The 23,064-nt window shown below is 32.4% G+C and overlaps 1 protein-coding gene across 1 annotated transcript; it reads left to right on the top strand.

Annotated features, from left to right (window-relative positions):
- Positions 1 to 18,940: 18,940 nt before the first annotated feature.
- On the top strand, positions 18,941 to 20,265 carry LOC107943097 (chitinase-like protein 2). Its single transcript, XM_016876835.2, is given in 3 exon segments — positions 18,941 to 19,379; positions 19,511 to 19,528; positions 19,531 to 20,265. Coding segments are annotated over 3 exon segments (948 nt in total). The 5' UTR covers positions 18,941 to 19,003; the 3' UTR covers positions 20,085 to 20,265.
- Positions 20,266 to 23,064: the final 2,799 nt, after the last annotated feature.

Raw genomic sequence — 23,064 nt, 5'->3', positions numbered from 1 at the left:
ATTTTTTAACTGTAGTTCAAGGATTAAATTAGCTATTAACCCTTTGAATTAAGGTGTAACGTTATCAATTTAACGAAAGTTAACAATTAAGTGACAAAAATATAACAATTTAATAATGCTAGTGACTATTATGTAACTCTAAATAAAGCTTAGGGACAATTGATACAGTTTACCCTAAAAACATTAGGTACTATAAAAAAAAGCAAGTATAATTTAAGGATAAAAGTGAGCATTAAACCCACTTAAAATTAAAAGTAAAGAACTAAACTTCATTGTCGGAAAGAACACGGAGATTCAGACCATAACTACACCTTACGTTTATGAAAATTGATAAATATATTTATATAAAGTATTTAACAAACGAAACTATATTAATTAAATTGAACACAATTATCTTAATCATCCTTGATGTTGATATTATATTTCATGATTTTATATTTCAAAAATAAAAATTATTTTGAAAATGACAACCCAAATTTTAAATCATTAATTAAATATAGTTGAATTTTGAGTTACGCTGGTGGTTGATATATTAATATATATTTATTGCTTAAATAAAAAATTGATTTCTAAATTATAATGTTTTCTCATTTAATATATTTAATTTTTTAAAAGTGGTATTTAAATTTTAATTTTGATACGCGTAATCATCCAATCGTTATTTTTTTTAAAAAAAAATCTTAATCAATGTGGCATTTTTTATTAAATAAAAAATAAATTACAAATAAAATAAAATTATCATTTAATATTATATTTATAACATTTTCTCTCTTTCTCTTTCTCTTTCTCTTTCTTCTTCTTCTTCCTCCCTCAAGCAGCTCATCACCGCAAATATTGCATTGCATGCTGCTTTTTTTTTTTCTCTCCTTCAAATAAAAATTTTATCAATAATCAGCAATTACAAGCATGTCATGGCTGTCCAGACACCATCCTCCTCGTTACAACTGCCCTTAAAACCGTGGAATTAAGCATGTGAATCCAAGGACAAGAATCAGAAAACCCCTCCAAAATGGTTTAATAAACCCCCACAAATTCACATCCCACCCCTAAACTCCCTTTAACTCAGCAAAAACATACAAATATAATCAGAACCGCCCCATCATGAAGTTAAAAGATCCAAAATCAATTCACCCGAAGCTCATGCCTTGTCTCATCCGATTGCTAGATATATAGAACGGATGACTAGGAGATGGTGAGGAAGAAGATGAAAAATATAATATTAAATTTACTTATTTTTTTATTTACTTGAAAATGCCTTGTATCATGATACAATTGGTTAAGAAATTAAAAAAAAAGTAATGATTGAATCATTTTGTGTAATACTACCATAGTTTATGTATAATATTTACCCAAACAAATTTTAAGACCATTTTACCATTAAAGGCTCATTTTTAACTTTATTTATGGAAATGGGTCAATTTTTTTTTATTATTTACCGGAAAAGGTTGATTTTAACAAAATGCGTTTACGTAGGAGTGTTTTTGGAGGAAATTTCGTCAAAACACGTCCCTAGGGAAGCAATTATGCCATGTCAGCACAAAACGCGCCCACGTGGACGCGCTTTGCTAACGTTGCAAAATCGCTCCTCCAGGGACGCGTTTTAACCCGTGTTTTTTTCCCCAACGGCTATTCAATTTTTTGACTGTTGGGGGGTCCAACGGTAAAAAAAACCTATAAAACCCCATCATATTTTTTCACACATTATTTCTTCAAATTTCTCTCAAATTTCTCAAAGTTCTCTTTAATTTTGGCAAAAAAGCTCTCTTTAAATTATTTTTTTCTGAATTAGTATTTTTTTTATAATTTCAAAAATATTTGATTGTGTTAGCAATGGTCGGGAAATTAATTCGTCTCGATTATAAACATATCTCCGTCAAAATGAGAATAGTAAGGGTTAATTTTAATTTTTTAATTTAATATTTTTTCATTTATGTAATTTTAATTAATTTTTATTTTATAATTTTTTATAACAGTCTGTAGATCAGGTGTTACAATGCTATATTTGTAATATGTTTGGTCCTCCATCACCGTTGATAGAGAATTACTTGCGGGAAACGGGTTTTTGGCACGTGGCCACTATAGGCCAGGGGTGCAAGTTAGACTCGAAACTCATCAGCGCATTGATAGAGAGGTGGAGACCCGAGACGCACACATTTTATCTTCTATGCGGAGAGTGTATCATCACTTTGAAGGACATGCAGTTACAATTGAGATTGCCGGTGGATAGGTCCGCACTCATCGGGTCCATGTTGGCAACATTGTACCGAGAGATGTGCGGGGTGACGCCACCAACTAAAGCCAAAATCCGAGGCTGCCTATCACTACTACAATCATGGGCTCAATTTCGTTTTCCATTTTTACATCCTCAAGTAGACCACCCATATACATTCCCACTCATAACGAGGTAAAATTTATATTAGATTTTATAATTATTACATAGATTTAAAATATAATTGTATGCTAAAAAATTATTTAATTAGGTGGAACCATTCGGCAAGTTATGTTGGAATATCTATTGCTCTTGAAGATATAAGGCTTCTATTACACTAACGGCCAAAAGCGCAAGTAAGTATTAAATAACATATATATACATAAAATAGTCGTTTTATATTTAGTATTTAGTATTATGTATATAACTAATATTTTATCATGTTCATATAGTTTCAATAGACACCATACGAGGATCCAAAAATTCGGGCAGTAATTCCAGATGAATACTTTCAAAATCAAAACATTTGGCATGTGAAGGTCCCATTGGTCAACTATGTTACCGTGGAGATGCACTAGACGGATAGAGTGTTACAACAATTTAGATTTCAACAACTGAGTCCCATGGCACCTGAGGTGCTCGATGAGGAGCACAAAATCGATTTACGATAATCGAATACGAATTGGCCGGTATTCTGCTCGAAATATGTCAAAATGTGAGAGAATCGGTATGATCATATACCTACTCGGGAACCGATCATTGTTCCAGAGTTAGCGTGCGCACCGGATTACATGCCATGGTTTAGGATCTATGACAAGTCATATTTACTGTTGGAAGAGCAGAGACGTCGACAAATTAGACTCGAAAGGGAAAGGCAAAGAGAAAAGATGACGGCATGGGCCTATCAACAGCGCTCACACAATTACCGAGCCCAATGCCTCAACCGACAACACCCACATCACAGCCTCTTCAGATTATACCAGGTGTGTATCCTAGCCCTTATATGTATCCTAACCCTTATATGTTTTCTTTTCCCAGTTCTATGCCAAATTGGAATGCATGGCCCGGTGCATCTCCTTTTCTGATGACTCCGAGTCAACCAACGATATATAGGTTGCCGTCGCAGGAGGGATCGCACGAGGCGCCGTTGGGGAGCTCTTCTCATTACCAATCCTTATTGCCTTATGGATTCAAACACCTCCACTGTGGCTGATGCAAACACCTCTGCATTATTTATTCTATCAAGGTGGGTCATCCTCCCAACACCTACAACCACAATTCCCTCCGAAAGCTAAACTAAGAAGGACTTCAGCGCATAACCGTCGACAACCCCCATGTGGCACTGATTCCGACCGACACCAACATTGATTTTTTAATATATTTGTACAAACTAGTTTTATATTATTTCATTTAATAAAACAAAAGTTATTTTTAATATTTTAATAGTAATTTTTTTATATTTTTAATAAAATAGAAGTTCTTTTGAATAAGACAATATTTTTATATTTTTAATAAAATAGAAATAATACAACATAGTTTTATTACAGCAACTATCAACTATTTCGATTTGGACACGATTGAATTGTATAACCTAGGTTCCTACACCATCACCACAACTTCTGTTGGTTCGTTCTTTTCCAGATATCCATATTGTTACGTATTCCACTCGAGCAATGTCGACCTTTTAGTTTGCGATACAATTCTCCATCCGGTAACAACTTAAATAGAGCAAGTGATACAGACGACCACTTACGTTCATCTGGTACCGGTGGGAGTACGTGTCTCCACACATTGTACATGTATTATATTTTGTACACTTCGTCGACATATCTCATGTGATCCAAACGGAGATTCTGAAAAGTTACAATTGAATGAGCGTAAGGATAACGAAGTGCGTCAAACGTCCCACAGTCGCAAATGTTATTTTTTAGGTGTACACGATATTGCCCGTCTATAGTACCTTGGTTCGATCTGTCAAACTCCACCACACGAAACCATAGGTTGTCGCGATCGTGACACACTTTGTGCATGGTGTTGGCCCGCGCCTTCGCCTTGTTAATTTCTTACAATACCTTCCGGTACCATACATGGCCTCCCAACATTTGACCTTTTATAACTCGCTTCTCGTTTTGGAAATAGTACCGCTAAACGAAAATATGTCTCTCGCACAACCGAGATTATCGGCAAATGACACATTCCTTTTAGAATAGAATTTATGCATTTAGCTAGGTTTGAGGTCATATGACCATATCGTAGGCCGCCGTCGTATGCTTGTGTACGCTGTTCGAAAGGTATGTTATAAAGGCAGTTTGCACCTTGTTCGTTAATTGAATGCAAAATCGACAACATCTTATGAAAACGGTCCTTATTGATATCGTACCCTGCCAATATAAGTTGATAGCGAAAATTAAATATCATTCTTCCATTCAGAATAAATTGAATATTACAAACAAAATTATATTAATAGAGATTAAATAACCATGTTGGTCATTTGTCGTCGTTCAGTGGCAGACCGATATTTCCCGAAGTAGTTGGACGCAACGTGCCTTAGACAATACCAATGGTTTGTGCAATCTCATAGGCTTCCTTGTCGCTCAATTGTGGCTAGTATTCCAGTACCTCAATCCGATATAACACATATATCAGGTTAGGGGCAGACATGCCTCCTTAACCTAAAAATAAAGAAATCTCAGTCATCACCTGAATCCCCCGGTGTTATTGCAAATGTAATTGGAAGGATTCTCCCACCGTCATCCTGTGCCACAGCTAGCAATAGTCGATGGGTATATCTAACATACATAAAGGTATCGTCAGTTAGTATCAATGGCTTGCAGTATACAAATGCGTCCCAACATTGCTTAAAACTCCAAAACAGACGCTTGAACACTTGGCATCCACGGAGCAATCAGTCGTTGTAGTACGCAGGTACCGTTTCAAGGTCTGTTATGTAACTGAGACGTACCTCTCTAGCGCCTGAAACCACTGCCACACCTCATTATATGAAGCGTCTCACTCACTATACATATTTTCCAACGTCTTCTGCTTAGCTATCCAAGCCTTGCGGTAAGAGGGTGTGTACCTCAATTGGCTATGAATATTGGCAATTAAGATCGACATAGAAGTTCTAGGATCCGCCTTCATTGTCGATAGTATTAAGCTAGCTAACATATCTAAATCTATTTTGAGATGATCTTATGAAACACCTGTCAACGAAGTACGTTAAATAATGCAACATTACGTAATAAAAGTATTACTCAAAAATCTTAAACACCCAGTGATACTGTGCCAGCAACACATGTATGTGGACCTTTGTACTTTTTTATCTCCCACAAGCCTATCTTTTTTCTAACCAAAGCCATGATTTTTTATGTACCGTCTTGCACTGCACACTTGGCCTCAAACTTCTTGGATTTGGATTTAACCACGTTGTAGTTAACCCCGTTCATGATGCTATGTTGTTTCAATGCACTAAGAAAACTATCATTACTAAAAAACTCCTTACCAACTTCCAATTCATCTGAATCCAATGACGAACTTGTACGGTCACGCCTTCTGTGTGGTAGATCTGGAAACTCTAATGCATCATCTACCGATAGATCGACATTATACATGTGGGTTGGAGGCGAGTACACCCTGAAATCAGATCTTCTTCTTCTTTAGCTGAATCCCCTTCAACATTTTCAGGTTCGGTTGGAACAGGCTTCGATTTAGAAAATAATGCAACTCTACACCATCGAGGCCGGGCTCTCGAGAGGGATCCACATCAGACTCATCATCCAACCCACTATCATCTGCAATGTACGAGGCCCCCTCACCGATGGACGTCGTAAGGAGTACATCATCCCTTCTTGTGGACATTTCATAACATCCCTAATCAGATGTGGATTGCTAACCATTGGGAGTTGATGTCATTCCTAGTACATATTTCCAGCATTGAATATCAACCCACCGAGGTGCATGTCCAATCCACTAACCGAGTGTCTTGTAGGGGTTGTGTATTTCATACTACTACCAAACACGGGCGCTTCCATGTTCTGCCTCCCACTAACGGAGTGTCAGACAGGGGTCATGTATTCCTCTCGAACAGCATTAGATGTTGAAGTCACAAATACTTCATTTGGCGATGAAAATTGTACATATAACTCAAGATAGGGTGATCCACTAGCGAGATGAGTCTACAACATCACCTCCAAGCTACGACCACCTTTGATATCAAATGAGTCATGTCACGGGATCAACAGAAGTACAAAATTGATACTTAATAGACGAAACTCTTATTGGAGTCGTTCTGAAGATTTTACACCTAATTCTTTTACGAAGTTCTGTCAAATCAATGTTTTGGTTAAAAACCAATCGCGCTATGTTCTCCGGTAAAAAATAATGCCGTTCTCGGTGTCACGGGCCTCACCATCATAGTAAATAACAGCACTAATACGTTCACTCATCTTTAATTTCTATTCTACTTAGCCTCCTTAATTTTTCTTGCTGTAACTTATGCAACTTGAGAATAAAATTTGACTCATTTATAGTCTAAGGCCAAACAAGAAATACTGTAGAAAAAGAGCGTCCACATGGGAGCTTTTTTCATCAATTTTACTGACAGTGCATCCTGCTTGAAATGTTTTTTACACCATTTGTCCAGAATCATCTTCTCAAAATTATTTTTTTAGGAACTACTATAGAAAAAGAACGTCTACATGGGAGCTATTTTCAGTAATTTTGCTGACAACGCATCTTGCTTTAAGCGTTTTTTACATTATATTTTCAGAACCGTCTTCTCAAAATTATTTTTTCAGAAACTACTGTAGAAAAAAAAACAAAAGTTTTTATATTGTCAATATAATTTTCCTTAAACCCTAAACACAAAATTATTTTTTAAAAAAACTAAACCATAATTTAATTAATTTTCTTAAAAACCCTAATCTCTAATTTAATTAATTTATTTAAAACCCCAAAAACTTAATTTAATTAATTTTTTTTTAAAAAAACTCTAAACCCTAAACCTACCAAAAATCTTAAATTATTTTAACAAAACCCTAAAAACTCTAAACCAAAAAACCCTAGGGACTAAACATGGAAAATCCCTAACCCTAGAAAAACACGGGCTAAAACACGACTCTAGGGGAACGATTTTGCCACGTCAGCAAAGCGCATCCACGTGGGTGCGTTTTATGCTGACATGGCAAAATCGCTCCCCCAGGGATGTGTTTTGCTAAAATTTCCCCCAAAAACATTCCCACGTGAATGTGTTTTGCTAAAACCGGTCTTTCCGATAAATAATGAAAAAATTGGAAATGGGCCTTTATTGGTAAAATGGTCAAATTTTAAGGACCTAAATGAGACAAGGGTTATCAATGAAGCCTATTTTGATGTATAAGCTTAAATAAATTTGAGATAAATGGGTAAAAGTATGATGGAGACTTATATACTATAAGCTTAATTGTATTTTGCTTCCATTACTTAAAATTAGTCTCTGTTCATTAGATTAAAGAGTAAATTGGTCATTTCTGTTAAAAAATTCTTCCATTTATACGGTTAAAACTGACAAACTGACGAAATAACCAAGTCTACCTTATGCTAACGTATATGGACTTGTTTTTAACAGTAAAAATGGATGTAAGTTTTAACAGTAGAACCAGTTTGCTCTTTGATAAGTTTTAACAGTAGGACCAGTTTACTCTTTGGCCTGACATATAAAGACTATTTTGCCCATTTTTTAGTAGAAAGAGCAAAATGCAATCCAACTCTTAGTACAAGAAGCTCCAAAGATGTCATATTAAATCAATGTAACCGTACCTTCCTCTATTTATTTCTTACGTACTATTTTTCACTTTTAAATTCTAAAGGAAAACACAAAAAAGTTGCATAGATGAATTAAGGTTTAGTTTAATATAGTTTTGACTTGAATAAAATGGTGGTGCCGATTGAGTCAACTCGATTGGCATAAACATTGTTGTTAATGCAGAAGGACGTGAGTTCGAGTACGTTAAAGTGCATTATCCTTCTATTTATAGGTTGGGGAGGGGCTATAAATAATTCTAAGTATTATGTCAAAAAGAACATATATATAATCAGAACCTATAATGTTTGTTAAACAATTTTTAACATGACTTCTAACTATGTTACCTCATTCTCATTCCTAATATTCTATATAAAAAAAAGGTTAGTTTAGGATATTGTTAAAAATTATATTACATAAAATATAAAATTGAAGTAATTAATATAAATTTAATTAATTTTAATATATGAACCATATTTTAGATATTAAGACATAAAATACTTTTAAACAACCAAAAAGGTTTTTTTTATCTAAATAATACACAAAATAAAATTAATAACTAAAATGATATGTTCATAAGATTATTTACTAAAATGGTATGGTTTTATTGGTGTCATCTGTCAAATTGGCGGCACCGGATTGAAATGCAATGATCTAAAGTGTTTAGGGACTTGATATGCAAATTTACCCTTTTGAGTGGCTGCTGAAAAAAGTGAAAGGGTGCCGCTGGTGACACCAAACCTTAAATGTGGCTACCTTCTAAGGCCTCCTTATTTATTATTTTATTTTTATTCCTCTTCAACTCATTAGATTGTGTTTAAACAAGCCATCAACCTATTTTTGTAGGTAAATAAGCTCTTAACCTATTATTTTTATTCATAAAAACCATTTATTTTAATATTAAAGTAAATATATTTTACCCAAAGTAAAGCTATTTAAAAAAATATAAATTAATTCGTATTTTACGTTTATTTGAATTTGATAAGAATAGTTTATTAAATAGAAAAATAAAATTTTAAAATTTCTTGAGAGTGCTTAAATACATGATATTCTTAACTACTCTTTTGAAAATTTTGATTACTTTTTAAGATTTTATGTTGATATTAGAGTGTATATAATTTTTATTGCATCAACAAAAGATTAAGATAAGAGCTTAAAATTCAAAATATATTTACTTTAATATTAAAATAAAGGGCTTTTATGAGTAAAAATCATAGATTAAGAGGTTATTTAACTATAAAAATAGGTTGAGCGCTTGTTTAAACACAATCTAGTGAGTTGAAGGGGAATAAAAATAAAATAATAAATAAGAAGGGCTTAGAAGGCAATTAGCCACATTTAAAGTTTGGTGCCGCCGCGAAACCCTTTCACTCTTTTTCAGCAGCCACTCAAAAGGGTAAATTTGCATATCAAGTCCCTAAACACTTTAGATCATTGCATTTCAATCCGGTGCCGCCAATTTGATAGACAACACCAATAAAACCATACCATTTTAGTAAATACTCTTATGAACATATCAGTTTAGTTATTAATTTTATTTTTGTATTATTTAAGTGAAAAAGTCCCACCAAAAACAATGATTCATTTTTCTCAAAATAAGATTGGATATCAATACATAAAGAATTTTTTTTATTGAAAATGACATTTAATCTTTTAATGATCTTACATAAAGACGTAAAAGTATTTTGTTGAAAAGGAGAAAGAGAGAGAGAGAGAGAGATAGAGGGGGGGGGGGAAGAAAAGCATCGACATGCATGCATTTGATGAAGAAAAGAAAGCATATCCAACTCCATTAATAAGCAAGGTCGGGCATATGTCACATTCGTAAAGGCCCTGCTCTAGTGTGAATGAACCTCGTAATTGTATGCCACACATATCAATTTTCATACATAATTACTTTCATTTCATGTGTGTGGTCCACTCGGGGAGGTACTTTATATCATTTTCGAACATTACAACAAGCGATAACACGAATGAAGTAATTAATTAGATAGAACTGTACATTGTACTACAATTGAACATAAAAATATAATGGTAAAAAACTTTCAAGATTTAGAAATTGCAAATTTCTGTTTTTTTTTTCGTCACTTCAAAATATGGTAAGGCAATTTCATTTTAACATTTAAGATTACGGATAGTTAAAATTTTAATTATTCAAATCTATGTGTTGGTCTAATAGTTAGGGTGTTGATCGCTCCAAATGTAGTTTGGGTTCGAGCCGCGTTAGTCGCGTTGTTGTTAGGGTCTTTCCCTCCTCTTGTGTAATCCACCTTCTAAAAAAAAATTAACTATTTACTTCAAAATTAAACATATAAATATTAAATTACTATTCTTAATAAATTTGAAATTTAATTTTTTCTACTTTTCTAATTTAAAAATGCAAGTCTAATTATTATCGCCACTAAATTCCTTTATCGAATTCGGTAATTTTTTTAGTTACATGACTATCAAATGAGTATTTTTCTTATTTCAAAATGTCATACTAACAAATTTAACAAAGAAATTTTAACAATCATAACAATTTGACATGAATTTTAAATTAATAAAAGTACATCGATTAAATTTCAAATTTACAAAGAGTACAAAGACTTATAACTTATTTTAACCTAAAAACAAAATTTCACATTAGGGATAATATCACGTTTGGTACTTGTACTTTTATAAAATGTCCAATGAGATACAGGTAAATGTCCAATATGGTATATGAATTATCAATTTGTGTATTATTTGATACATGTACTTTCATAAAATGTCAAATGTGGTACCTAAACTATGAATTTGTGTATTATTATGGTACCTGAAATTAACATCATTAGTGAATGCTAAACCAACCAATTAAAATTCAACATGTGGAAACTTTTCTTTTTCCAAGTCATCCATTCCATATGGATAATATATCATTATGTGGAAAATTAAATAAAACAAAAAAAATAAACTAAATTAAAAAAACAAATAACTAAACCTAAACCTAAACGAGGTATAGTTAATAAAAAGAATAAGTAAATAAAACACTTGCATAAGAAAAATCATATTCTCCATTAAAATAAATTAAAGTTCCTACACATGAAATCCTAATTACGGGTTTAAAAAACTTCACTTTTTTTTTTTTGCTTAACATGAACCCACATATTTTAGAAACAAAATTGAGAGAATCTCATGGTAGTCGAAATTAAATTGTTTAACCTCCTATTCTAACCCAAAGACATTAATTTTGAAAAACTTCGACATGTATAAATTTCAACTACTTTTGACAAAATGGAGAAATTATGAGTTAAACTTACAAGACCAAACCAATTACTGCCTTACTTTTCAAATCTCTTCTAAGAAAAGGTCTCAAACAATGAAATTGATTTTTTTTCTCTTCTAAGAAAGGTCTCAAACAATTAAATTATTAATTTTTTTTCAAAGTTAAACTTATTGTTTAGACTTAGTTATTTAATTTTTTTTATTTTATTTAAATTTTTATGTAATGTTATATTATTCACGTGTTGAATTTTTATTAATTTATTTAAATTTAATATAGTTTTTAGTGAGAAAAAAAATAAACTTTTAGTAATATCCATGGAAAGTAGAGTAAGAAAAATCCAAATGCAATTTTAGTAATATGTAACCCACCTCAAAACAAACGCAAAAAAACATACAAATCAAGAGTCTCAAAAGGAACACCAAAACGATCCCTGCCGAAGAAAAACATGAAGGGATATCCAAACCAACCCCATTATACACAATCGCAACAATTATGTATTGCATCCAACATGCATCATCACCATATCATAAATGGGTACACAACACTAAAACGTTGATTACCCTACTTTATGACACCTTCCCAACACCCCAAACATTTTCTAGAGATGAAACATCTTCGTACTCATAGCTGAAACTCCAGCTTCTTGATCCTCAATGATAATTAAATCCTCACTATCACTCGCATTCACCTCGAGCAGCTTCCTTCACTATACTTTTCTTGCGATTCCTAATGTCAGAGTCAGTAAGGGAACCATTAACAATACGATCATCCGTTGTTTGCTTCTTCACCAGACACCACACCTTTATATGATTGGTTTTCTACCTCTACGTTTTTGCTTTTTTTTTTTATCAACAATCTCCTCTGTCTACCAATTCACAGTGTTAAAGTTATGTGACTCAAATTCTAAGAGATTACTTACAAGTCAATTAAACAAAATATATTTTCTTTCTAGAAGATTTAGTATTTATTAGTATAATATATTTAACATTTATTAGTATAATATATTTAGTATTTATTAGCATAGTTTATTTGACCTACTAATTTAGCCTATAAATAGGTTCTTTTACAATATTAGAAAAGACACACATTAGAGATTAGAACTCATAACACATTTAGAGCACGTTTGGTTCGCTGTATTGGATTAGAGGTGTAATGGAATAGAGGTGTAATAGCAAATCAACTGTTTGGTTGAATGTAATGGAATAGAGGCGTAATAGTAATCTTGTGTTTGGTTGAATGGAATAGAGGTGTAATAGCATAATGGAAAAAACTAAAATGACTAGAATACCTTTAGCATAAATTTGTTTTGGTAAATGATTATTGTTATTGTTATTTAAATTTCAATAAGATTATTATTATCAATAATAAATAATTTAATCATATTTAAACATAATTATTATTAAATATATTTTAATTAAAATATATAATTTAATAAAATTCTTAATAATTAGCAGAAATTTGTTTTGGTAAATTATTATTGTTATTATTATTTAAATTTTAATAAGATTATTAATATCAATAATAAATAATTTAATCATATTTAAACATAATTATTATTAAATATATTTTAATTAAAATATATAATTTAATAAAATTCTTAATAATTAATATTCTTATATGAATTTACTCAAATCATAATATATGATACTGTAAAATATAAATTAACATAATTATTATTAAATATATTATAATTAAAATATATAATTTAATAAAATTCTTAATAATTAATATTCTTATATGAATTTACTCAAATCATAATATATTATACTATAAAAGAAAATTTGAAATAATTAATATTAAATATATTATAATTAAAATATATGATTTAATAAAATTTAAAACAATTATAAATAATAAATTATATTTTATGAATTTGTATAATTTAAAATAATAATTATTACATATAATTTAATAATAATATATAATTTCATAAAATTCTTGATAATAAATTTTCTTATATGAATTTATACAATTTAAAATAATTAATATTAAATATAATTTAATAGTGATATATAATTTCATAAAATTCTTAATAATAAAATGTTCTTATATGAATTTACTAAAATTAATATATAACTTGAGAATTATATTCTGCATAAACATAATTAACTTATATTAAGAAAAGGTTAGATGAAAATGAAATTGTACATCATAATCCATATGTTATATAGTTTTACAACATCAAAAAGTTTGAACATTGATATTTAATGGTGAGAAAGAAATCTTCTGACCCATTCCAATCGGGCAACAGAAGGTAAACTAAAGAAAACGATCATTTGAGTTGGATGATCGAGAATTTTACTCAAAGCATCATACTGCTGATCGTCGGTTAAACCTTCAATTGACCATAAGGCTGAATATAAATTTGAAGCTTTCTCTTCCATCTTTTGATGTTCTTCTGACTTTTGCTGAACTACCACATCGGAGGCAATACTCCTACTGATTTGATCGCCAACGACCTAAATTTTTTCCCCTAACAAAGTGGCAGCCTCATCAAATGAAGAATACACATTATCACGAGCATCAGATTTCTTCTTTCTCTTGTTTGAAGATGAGGAACCCCCTTGGTCTCTATCTCTTCGCGGATCTGTACCAGAAACATCCATGTCGTCTAAAGAGACGTCAGCTTCGCAGTCATAGAATGTGTTTCTCTCTTCATTCATATCTGTAGTACGTGCATCCTCAGCATGTATTTCTTCAAGAACATCAGCAGCTGTTTGAGCGTCTTTCCCAGTCACTCGATCTCGCGTATATGGCAGTAAGCTGGTTGTAATAAGGGAAAGAACGATGACTGAAATGAGAGGCTTCTTTGTGACTCTAAAAAAATGAGGAAATCATATTAGTTATAAGTTTTGTAAAAAAAAAACAAATAAATACTTGAAATACATTTTACCTTTACATAGGATTCCCAAACTGCATTTTCAGCAACAACGAGCTGCCTATGCTCGTCCCAACCAAAGCCGCTATTGTTTTGGCCATTAAGCATGTCATAGACGATGACCATTCCCTTTTTAGGCACCTAATCCGAGATTCAATATTTGGTTTCGCCTTCAACATTGCTCTTGGTAAAGCCTTTTCTAGCATTTTCTCTAGCTCGTTCAAATAACCGACTTTGAACCCGGTATCAGCATTAAATGTTCCTACATTGTGCAAATCCACCATGCAAGAAACCAAGGCTGCATCTTCTTTTGGAACCCATTTTCTTTTGCTTCCTCGAGAAGCTTGAGAAGAAGCATGTGATTGTGGAACACCTGACATATTTATCTTAAGAAAAAAAACAAATTAACATTATTTACTATTTTTAATATCATGAATCAAAAGGTGAACATTTTATAATATTATATCGTTAGTTTGATATAAATTTAAATTTATAACACATCCTGAATGAAAAGATAATTAAATTATAATTCAACAAAGTTTAGTACAATACAGAATTTTAATCAAACACCACCAAAGTTTCATAAACTAGATACCTAAAGTAACATCAACAAATCAATTCAATCTGTAATTGCAATACCAATTCTTTTACGCCTCACATTTTGTGCAATTAAAAGCAGACGAGCTATTACTGCAACACATTAAAGAATTGAAGTTGCAATTACACAATATAAAAAAAATAAACACCACAAATTTAGAACACACGAAGCAAAAAAGTATCTATTAAATGATATCATTTAGGGTTTAATTTCATTTCTTTATCAATCACCCAAACAATAATTTATAACACATAGTTAAAAAATATTATGGACAAAAAATTTAAATAATAAATATAATATTAAATATGTTTTTCTATTAATATTAAATTTTAATTGTTATGCCATGTTTTATTTATATTTTGGATTTAAATGTATAGTTTTATATTAATATTATATAATCAAAATGATTTTAATTATATTTCAATTAAAAATATTATATAATCAAAATGATTTTAATTATATTTTAATATACCTTAAATAACATAAATAAAATTTTTATTTGAGCTTAAAGTTAGCGCAATTTATTTTAATAATGTTTAAATTTGAACGAGATCTTTGAAAGTATCAAAATCGTTATATTTTTATCATAATTGATATTAATACAAGAATTGGTACTAAAGTTTTAAATTCAGCTTGAATCGAACTCAAAAAATCAAATTACTTTTTCGAATTAACTCAAAAAAATTGAATAATTTAATTCAGTTAACTCAAAATAAAAAAATTAATTTTTTTCTAGTTGAATCGAATTTTTCTCATAAATGTTGAGGTAAGATACAAGAGTGGATTTTGAAAATCAAACTCAAAGTTTTAGGTGACAATTTCCAAAGGGTTCCTTGCTAGTGATTGTTGTGAAGACATGTTAAAAAGCAACAATAATATTGGGAAATTCATTCGAAGTAAGTGATAAAATTTTATTTAGATAGTTTTCTTTAAATGTAGTGGGTGTATATATGTGATGCGAATGGATTCTTATTATTATGTGTGGATATTAACTCTCGGTGAATGGAATAGTGTAAGAAAACTACAAATGTGTTGCCAACCCTCGAAGAACTATAATTGACGTATGTCTATGGAATCTTTAGGACATGGGATTCGACCAACCCAATTTGATTCTCAGGTATGGAATCCGAACCATGCATTGACAGATTATAAGTTTGACAGATAATTTAAAACTTTTAAAAGTAAAATGAGAGATTTGGTAATGAAGAAAGCTTTGGGTAATTTATCTTCCTTGGGTGCCATCCACTAGAGGTACAAGTCATGGCTTCATTTTCACTTCAATATATATATATATATAGCCGAATAAGAAAGGGTTTTCTTGGTTTCTCATATATGGCCAGAAGCAGATACAGTGGAAGGAGACCTTGTCAGCTAAATATTTCAAAAAGAGTGAAACGTAAAAGCAACATATAGGAAAAAACTCTCTTAGTTTCATAATTCCACACCAATTTGGAGATCAAATTAGCAGTAAATGTACTTGGGTGTTAATTCATTTCAAACATTTCAAAGCATTCAAAGTTAACAGTACCAAATTAACAGCACCATTTCAAACATTTATCAGTGAGCAAACATTTCAAAGCATTCAAAGTTGAAGTAGTCAAGTCAGTTTTAAAGATGATCTCTTTTTTTGGTACTTGCTCAAGATATATATGTTGGAATCTCTGTCTAGTTTAGATTCATTTTGAAAACAACCACCGAGAAATTTTATGGCAACCAGGACTATGCTGTCATTCTAGAGCTCATTATATGCATGTTAAATTGCAGTAGCCATGACAGAATATCAGAGTGTTTCTATTCAACAAAAATCTCAAAAAGCCTACAAATCCAAACAGGACATGAGCATTCATAGTCCTTTGTTTTCATTTCTGACTGATCAAGTAGATGGAGCCACATTTAATAAATTATGCAGCCATTGCAAACAATTGTATAGCCACATGCAATGAGGGGAAACTAACCTGTAATGAGGAAATCAGAGAGGAGACCGATGAAGAACTGCTGGAGCAAAGAACCTGTAATTCAGGACAAACAAACAAACAATGAAAAAAAAACCATAACTGGCAAGAACTGAAACAATCGCATGCAGAGAGGAAAGAAATAGGTTACTCAGAGGCGGAGATTACTGATTCAAGCCGTCCGGAGATCTGACACCGTCGAGTCGGAGAAGGATGCAAAGCTGAAATCGGGAGCGGGTAGAGGTTTGGTTCGCCGGCACCTTCTGTTGATGTTGGGAGGGAGAGGGTCGGCTGGAGTCGATTTCGGTAAGGGGAGGGTAAATGAGACACCGATTACCTAATCTTTGCTTTTGCAAGGGATTAGAAATCGGTGGTGAAGCAGCCAAACTGCGAAATCCGTTCGCAACGGATTAGGCCCGTATTAGGGAAAACAACGAACCAAACGCTGTATTCAGTGGGGCCACCGATTCGGGGTGTAATGGCTAATCCATTACACCCAACCAAACAAGGTGTTAGAGAATTTTGTGTTTACGTTTTGAGAGTTCTTTATTTTTGGGCTTTCGGGGTTTAGTTTTTATCTCTATCTTTTGTACTCTTCGTTCTTTTGTCATTATAGTAAAATTATTCTTACCCGTGACTTTTTATCCTCTTTGGAAGGATTTTTCCACGTTAAATTTGTGCGTTCAATTTCTCAATTTATTTTGCTATTTTTTTTACTTATTGCTTAATCGGGTCGATCCTAACACACATCTTTCAAATCTGCTCCGCAACCCATCATTTCATCGTGACCGAAGTGTGAACTTGCCTTCAACAAATAAGGCCCAAAACTTGTCCTATTAAACTGGCCCGCATCATATATAATTTTATCTTGTGACCTTGCTAAAATAATCTTCTGGCCCAGTTTCAACCCGTGATTAGACCCAATACGACTCACCTTCCTTTTTCTCGATGAGAAATCAATGGATGTTGAGTTGCTCCCCAAAGCCTCGTTCTAATCATTTCTCGAGGCAATAGCAATAATCGGGTCTAAGTTCTCTGCTAATTCCTTTGATTTCCTAGAACCTCTCGTCACTACCTCACCTCTTCATTAAATGTATCTTCAACCTCTCAACTCCTTCCACCACCAGACGAATCTTCTTTAGCAAAATCAAAATGACCATATGAGAATTTAGCACGTCCACCTCCAGATTCAAAGGCTGTGAATCCCCAACTTCGGAAATGTTCACCTCCACATTCAGGAATAATGAGTTCCTCAATTTGTTTTAACTGATTAGCCGATATTAAGCGAGTTAGACTCCATGGAAATAAAATCACCCTAATAATTAGCAACGCTTTTGAACGTCTCTAGGTTCCAAGCGTGCAAAGGAGCGCCTGTAACTTCAATCCAAGTTGTGCGAAAACGTATGAAATGGAACCGAGACCAGCGTTCAACATCGATGAAAATTTCTTTTAACAATGAGAACTGCAAATCTTCCATAGTCTTCTAACATCTCAACATTCGAAATCTCGAAAAGAAATTGGCTTGATATGATTTATTCAGGGTGTTAATTTTATGTACATTGAATATTTTTAAAGTACACGTATCACTTTATGAAAATAAAAGTACCAAATAATACATAAATTGATAGTTCAAGTATCACATTAAAAATTTTCAAAATATAAATATCATTTTGAACATTTTATAAAAGTATATATATCAAATATGACATTATCCCCTTCCAGCCCATGAGAAGTCTTTGGCCCAAAAGCAAAAGTTTCAGGACAATGAATTATGAATCCCAAAAAACCCCAACTGGTCCAGGTCCAAGCCAGTCTAGGGCTGAGGAAAGAAATGGAAAAATTGAAAAGATTCAATTTTATTAAATTTAGTTTGGTTTTGGTTTCGGTTCATAATTTTTAAAAGGTTATATAAAACTGTTTTTTTTAATAAATTAATCAATAATCTAAAACGATAAAGATGGCGATTTGAATTAAGCTCATATTTTAAAAAAAAAATTATCTCATCCAGAACTGATTAAAACCGAACCAATGAATCCTAGAAGCCAAGCCAAGTGTGCAGAGTAAGAATAGAACATCAACATTTTGCTTTAAGCTATTCGTTGCTTTCACTCTAAGAAGCATAAAACGCAAGCAAAACTTGACACTAGTGTGAGTGTGAGTGCCCATCAGTCATCAACCCTGAAAATCGCCCTTCCCCTAATCAGTTCTAACCTCACTTTCTAACCCTTTCACTGCAGCACTCAAAAACATTCCCCAAATCTTTACTATAAACTCCCAGTGTTGGTTCCTCCACTCCAAATCCAAACCACAACCACCACATTTTGCTTTGAATCTTTGATAATGGAAGCCAAATGGCTGGTTCTTTTTTCAGTGGCGGCAATGCTGATGGCACTGGCCAACTGCCAGGAATCTGTGAAGCCATTGGTGAAGATGGTAAAGGGCAAGAAGCTGTGTGACAAAGGGTGGGAATGTAAAGGGTGGTCAAAGTATTGTTGCAACCATACCATTTCTGATTACTTCCAAACTTACCAGTTTGAGGACCTTTTTGCGAAGCGTAACACGCCGGTAGCTCATGCGGTTGGGTTCTGGGATTACCATTCTTTCATTACGGCTGCTGCTCAGTATCAGCCTCATGGATTTGGTACCACTGGGGAAAAGCTCCAGAATATGAAGGAAGTCGCTGCTTTTCTTGGACATGTCGGCAGCAAAACTTCATGTAAGTAAATATGTGATTAGTTAAAAGTGTTTAATATTACTTTTGATCATCCAAGAGCAATGTTAAACGAATGTGGCTTATCTAACTGTTTGTTATTCTTGAACAATGGCTCTGGTTTATAATAATTTCAGGTGGCTACGGAGTCGCTACCGGGGACCATTGGCTTGGGGTCTTTGCTACAACAAAGAAATGAGCCCTAGCAAAATATATTGCGATGATTACTACAAATACACCTATCCTTGCACACCAGGAGTCTCATATCATGGCCGTGGTGCCTTGCCTATCTACTGGAACTACAACTATGGGGAAACTGGAGAGGCTTTGAAGGTGGACTTGTTGAACCACCCAGAATACTTAGAAGACAACGCAACCTTGGCTTTCCAGACAGCAATGTGGAGGTGGATGACGCCGGTGAAGAAACACCAACCCTCAGCCCATGACGTTTTCGTTGGCAACTGGAAACCAACCAAGAACGACACCTTGGCCAAGAGGGTTCCAGGTTTTGGAACCACCATGAATGTTCTTTATGGTGACCAAGTTTGTGGTCAAGGTGATAGTGATTCCATGAACAATATGATCTCTCATTACCTTTATTACCTTGACCTTTTGGGAGTTGGCCGAGAAGAAGCTGGTCCTCATGATATGCTCACCTGTGAAGAACAAGAACCCTTCACTGTTTCTCCTTCATCCGCAACATCATCATGAATAAAGGAAACAAACTCTGGTATATGCGGATTTATTTCAATTTGCGTGAATCCCACAATGGATTGCTCTTAACAATTGTGGAGTTTTACAGCAGTTTGTGTTGGTTGTATAAATTTTGAGATTTTCTTTTTCTTCTTTTTACTATCAAATTGTAGCTAATAGTATGTGATTGAGTGGTCTATATGTCTATTCCCAAAACATGAAATATAAAATTGGGGTTTTTTTTTCCGAAAAATAAATTTATTTCGGTTTTTAAAAAGATTTACAAGGTGCCAAGTGATTTGTCAAAAATTTCTAAAAATTCATGGGGTGTTGTGGATTAAAAAATATTCAAAATGAGGTGGGGCTCGGACTAAAGGATTTTCAGACTGAACTTTAGGAATTTTCTAAAGATTCTTAGTGTTGTCTGCTTAAATAATTTTTTAAGTATAATTTTATGTCATTTTAAAAGTTTACTAAAGATCAATGGAGTACGGAAAATTTATCAAAATAGAAGATTCATTTATTTTATTCTTTGAGATTTCCTTGTTATGGGCTCAAATAATTTTATTCTTAATAATATGTTAATAAATTTTATTTTATTTAGTTTCAAGATTTAAATTGGTATTTAAGGTTATTTATTTAGGTACTTAAACTTTATTTAATACTTAAATTTTTTTTGTTCAATTAGGTATTTGAACTTGGCTTTATAGTTCAAATTAGTCCAAATAATTAAGTACTGATTTGGATCAAAAAGCTAAATTCATGTACCAATTTTAACCAAGAAGCCAAGTTCACATACCTATTTGGACCAAAATAAATTTTAGGTATTAAATTTAAGCTTAAAGGCAAATTGACATACATTTACCAATAAAAATTTTAGGTACCAATTTGAACTCTGAAACTAAGTTCAAATATCAAAACGTACATTTACCTTATTATTTATGAATTTTATATATTTATTTTTTGAGTGCGTATTATTTGTTTATCTATGCTTTGTTAGTGTCAAATTTATCACATGCTTATATATAATTGTTTTTTAAAGGGAAAATTCATTAATTCATTTCATAAATACAACCATATAATTATATGTTAGAAAAATTTTAGTACAAGAAAGAAATTTATGGTGCAAGAAAAGAAAATTAAAAGAAAATAAATAGACTATTAATTTTGCCTCTAGAATACAACAACAAAAATAGAATAGTGAAAATGATATTTTTGAGTTTTATATGTAGACACTTAGTACAAAACTTGTGGCGCAAGTTTCATTTTTCTATAACATTGTAACTTTTCAGAAAAACCGTGCTTTTCGTTAAGATTTTTTTTTTTTGGAAATTATGTCTATTTGAATAAAATTGTTTAAACATAAATAAATAATAATTTATTTCAGAAAATAAAAAAATAATTATATATATACAAATTATTTGCACCAACAAATAAATCCCAAGAGTCTCAAGTGCACATATTTTGACCTTTAAAATATTTATATAAAGCCCAATAGGTAAACCCGTCCACTTTTCCAGTGAGCTAGGCACTTAAGTCAATTATTCAAGTTACAAGGAATTGTATATTTAAATAATTTATATACTTAAATTTGTTAGCAATGTGAGACTATTAACATTGCAAACTACTATCATACAATTCAAGTAAAATAATAATAATAATAAATACCCATCATCGATAATGAATGATAAGCTTTATCAACACAACAAAGGTTGAACCTTAACATCAATAAAACATTACAACTTGTTAACAACCGACTTTGTTATAACTCAAGCATGGCATATCTAGAGTGATTGCAAGCAACTATCATAATAAGAAAACCAGCCGTAGATGGTCCAAAACAACGGGTGGGCAAAATCAGCAAAAGAATCGAGCATCCACAAAACTAGAGAGGACGACGAAAAAACCATCCCTAAATTCACTTGCACAGTAAGATTACATGCATAAGCAAGACGAAAAAAGTGCTACAAGAGTAGACTAAAACTTCTAAAAGTGAAGACTTATTAACCAATGGTAAACAAACAAAAAAGCATAAAACTCAAGAAAACATGGGTCAAAAATAACTCATGAAAACATTTATTATTCTGAAATACTTTCAAAATAGAAATAGATTAAGAAATTGATCTATCGTAATTTGATATGTCAAATTAGGCTCTCGCGAACACTTGATGAGTTTGCTCTCAAGTAATTGACGAGTCTTTTTAACGCTTTTTGTTCACTTTTATTTTTTAGTGATAATGATAGTTTTCTATCGTTTTAATCCTTTTGAGACCCAAATTGGCAAAACTATGCTATTAGGACTTTAATGGTTAATTTGAGTGTGTGTAAGGAAATGGCTATGACCGAACCTTGAGGAAAATATCAAATACTTAAGTTGTTGTGACACTAATGTAAGGATGTCGCGACATCGATCCTCCATTACCTTAGAGGAGCAAAAATTCAACGAGAAACCAACCTGGAGCAATCTTCCAAGGATGTCGCGACACCAGGTGTGTTGTGTCGCGAAATCAAGCCCCGATCTCGACTCCAAGCCTTCAAAGTTGTGACTCTACTGTTGATAGTTGAAGTGAAAGAACCAGGGCTACTATTGAGGATGTTGTGACACCATGTAATCTGTGTCATGACATCGAGAACTCCCAAGCCAAAATTGTGCCTATTGCCGAGGACGTCGTGACACTAAAGCTTGTGTGTCGCGACACTGAAGCTTGACAGGGTGACAAATACTGCAGAGCAATTTTGTGTCCAACACCAACTCAAGTCAACTCATGCTTTTTAAAGACATTTTTTTTTCAAACCTTAGGGTTGTAAACTTGGTTGTATTAAAGGCACACTTGATGTTGTAACACCTTCACAATACCCAATCACTGAATCCGGGTATGGGGTGCTACAAATGAACCCGATTTGATCAATAAATTTTAAACTCACTAAATTGAAAACAAACTGTATTACTTGTTAAAAAAATTCTTACAACAGATACGATGAATTCTAAATAAAAGTT

This window comes from Gossypium hirsutum, chromosome D10 (assembly GCF_007990345.1).
Source record: "Gossypium hirsutum isolate 1008001.06 chromosome D10, Gossypium_hirsutum_v2.1, whole genome shotgun sequence".
NCBI classification, from domain to species: domain Eukaryota; kingdom Viridiplantae; phylum Streptophyta; class Magnoliopsida; order Malvales; family Malvaceae; genus Gossypium; species Gossypium hirsutum.
Note: the sequence above shows the minus strand (reverse complement) of the source record. Positions and strands in the feature narration are given on the sequence as shown.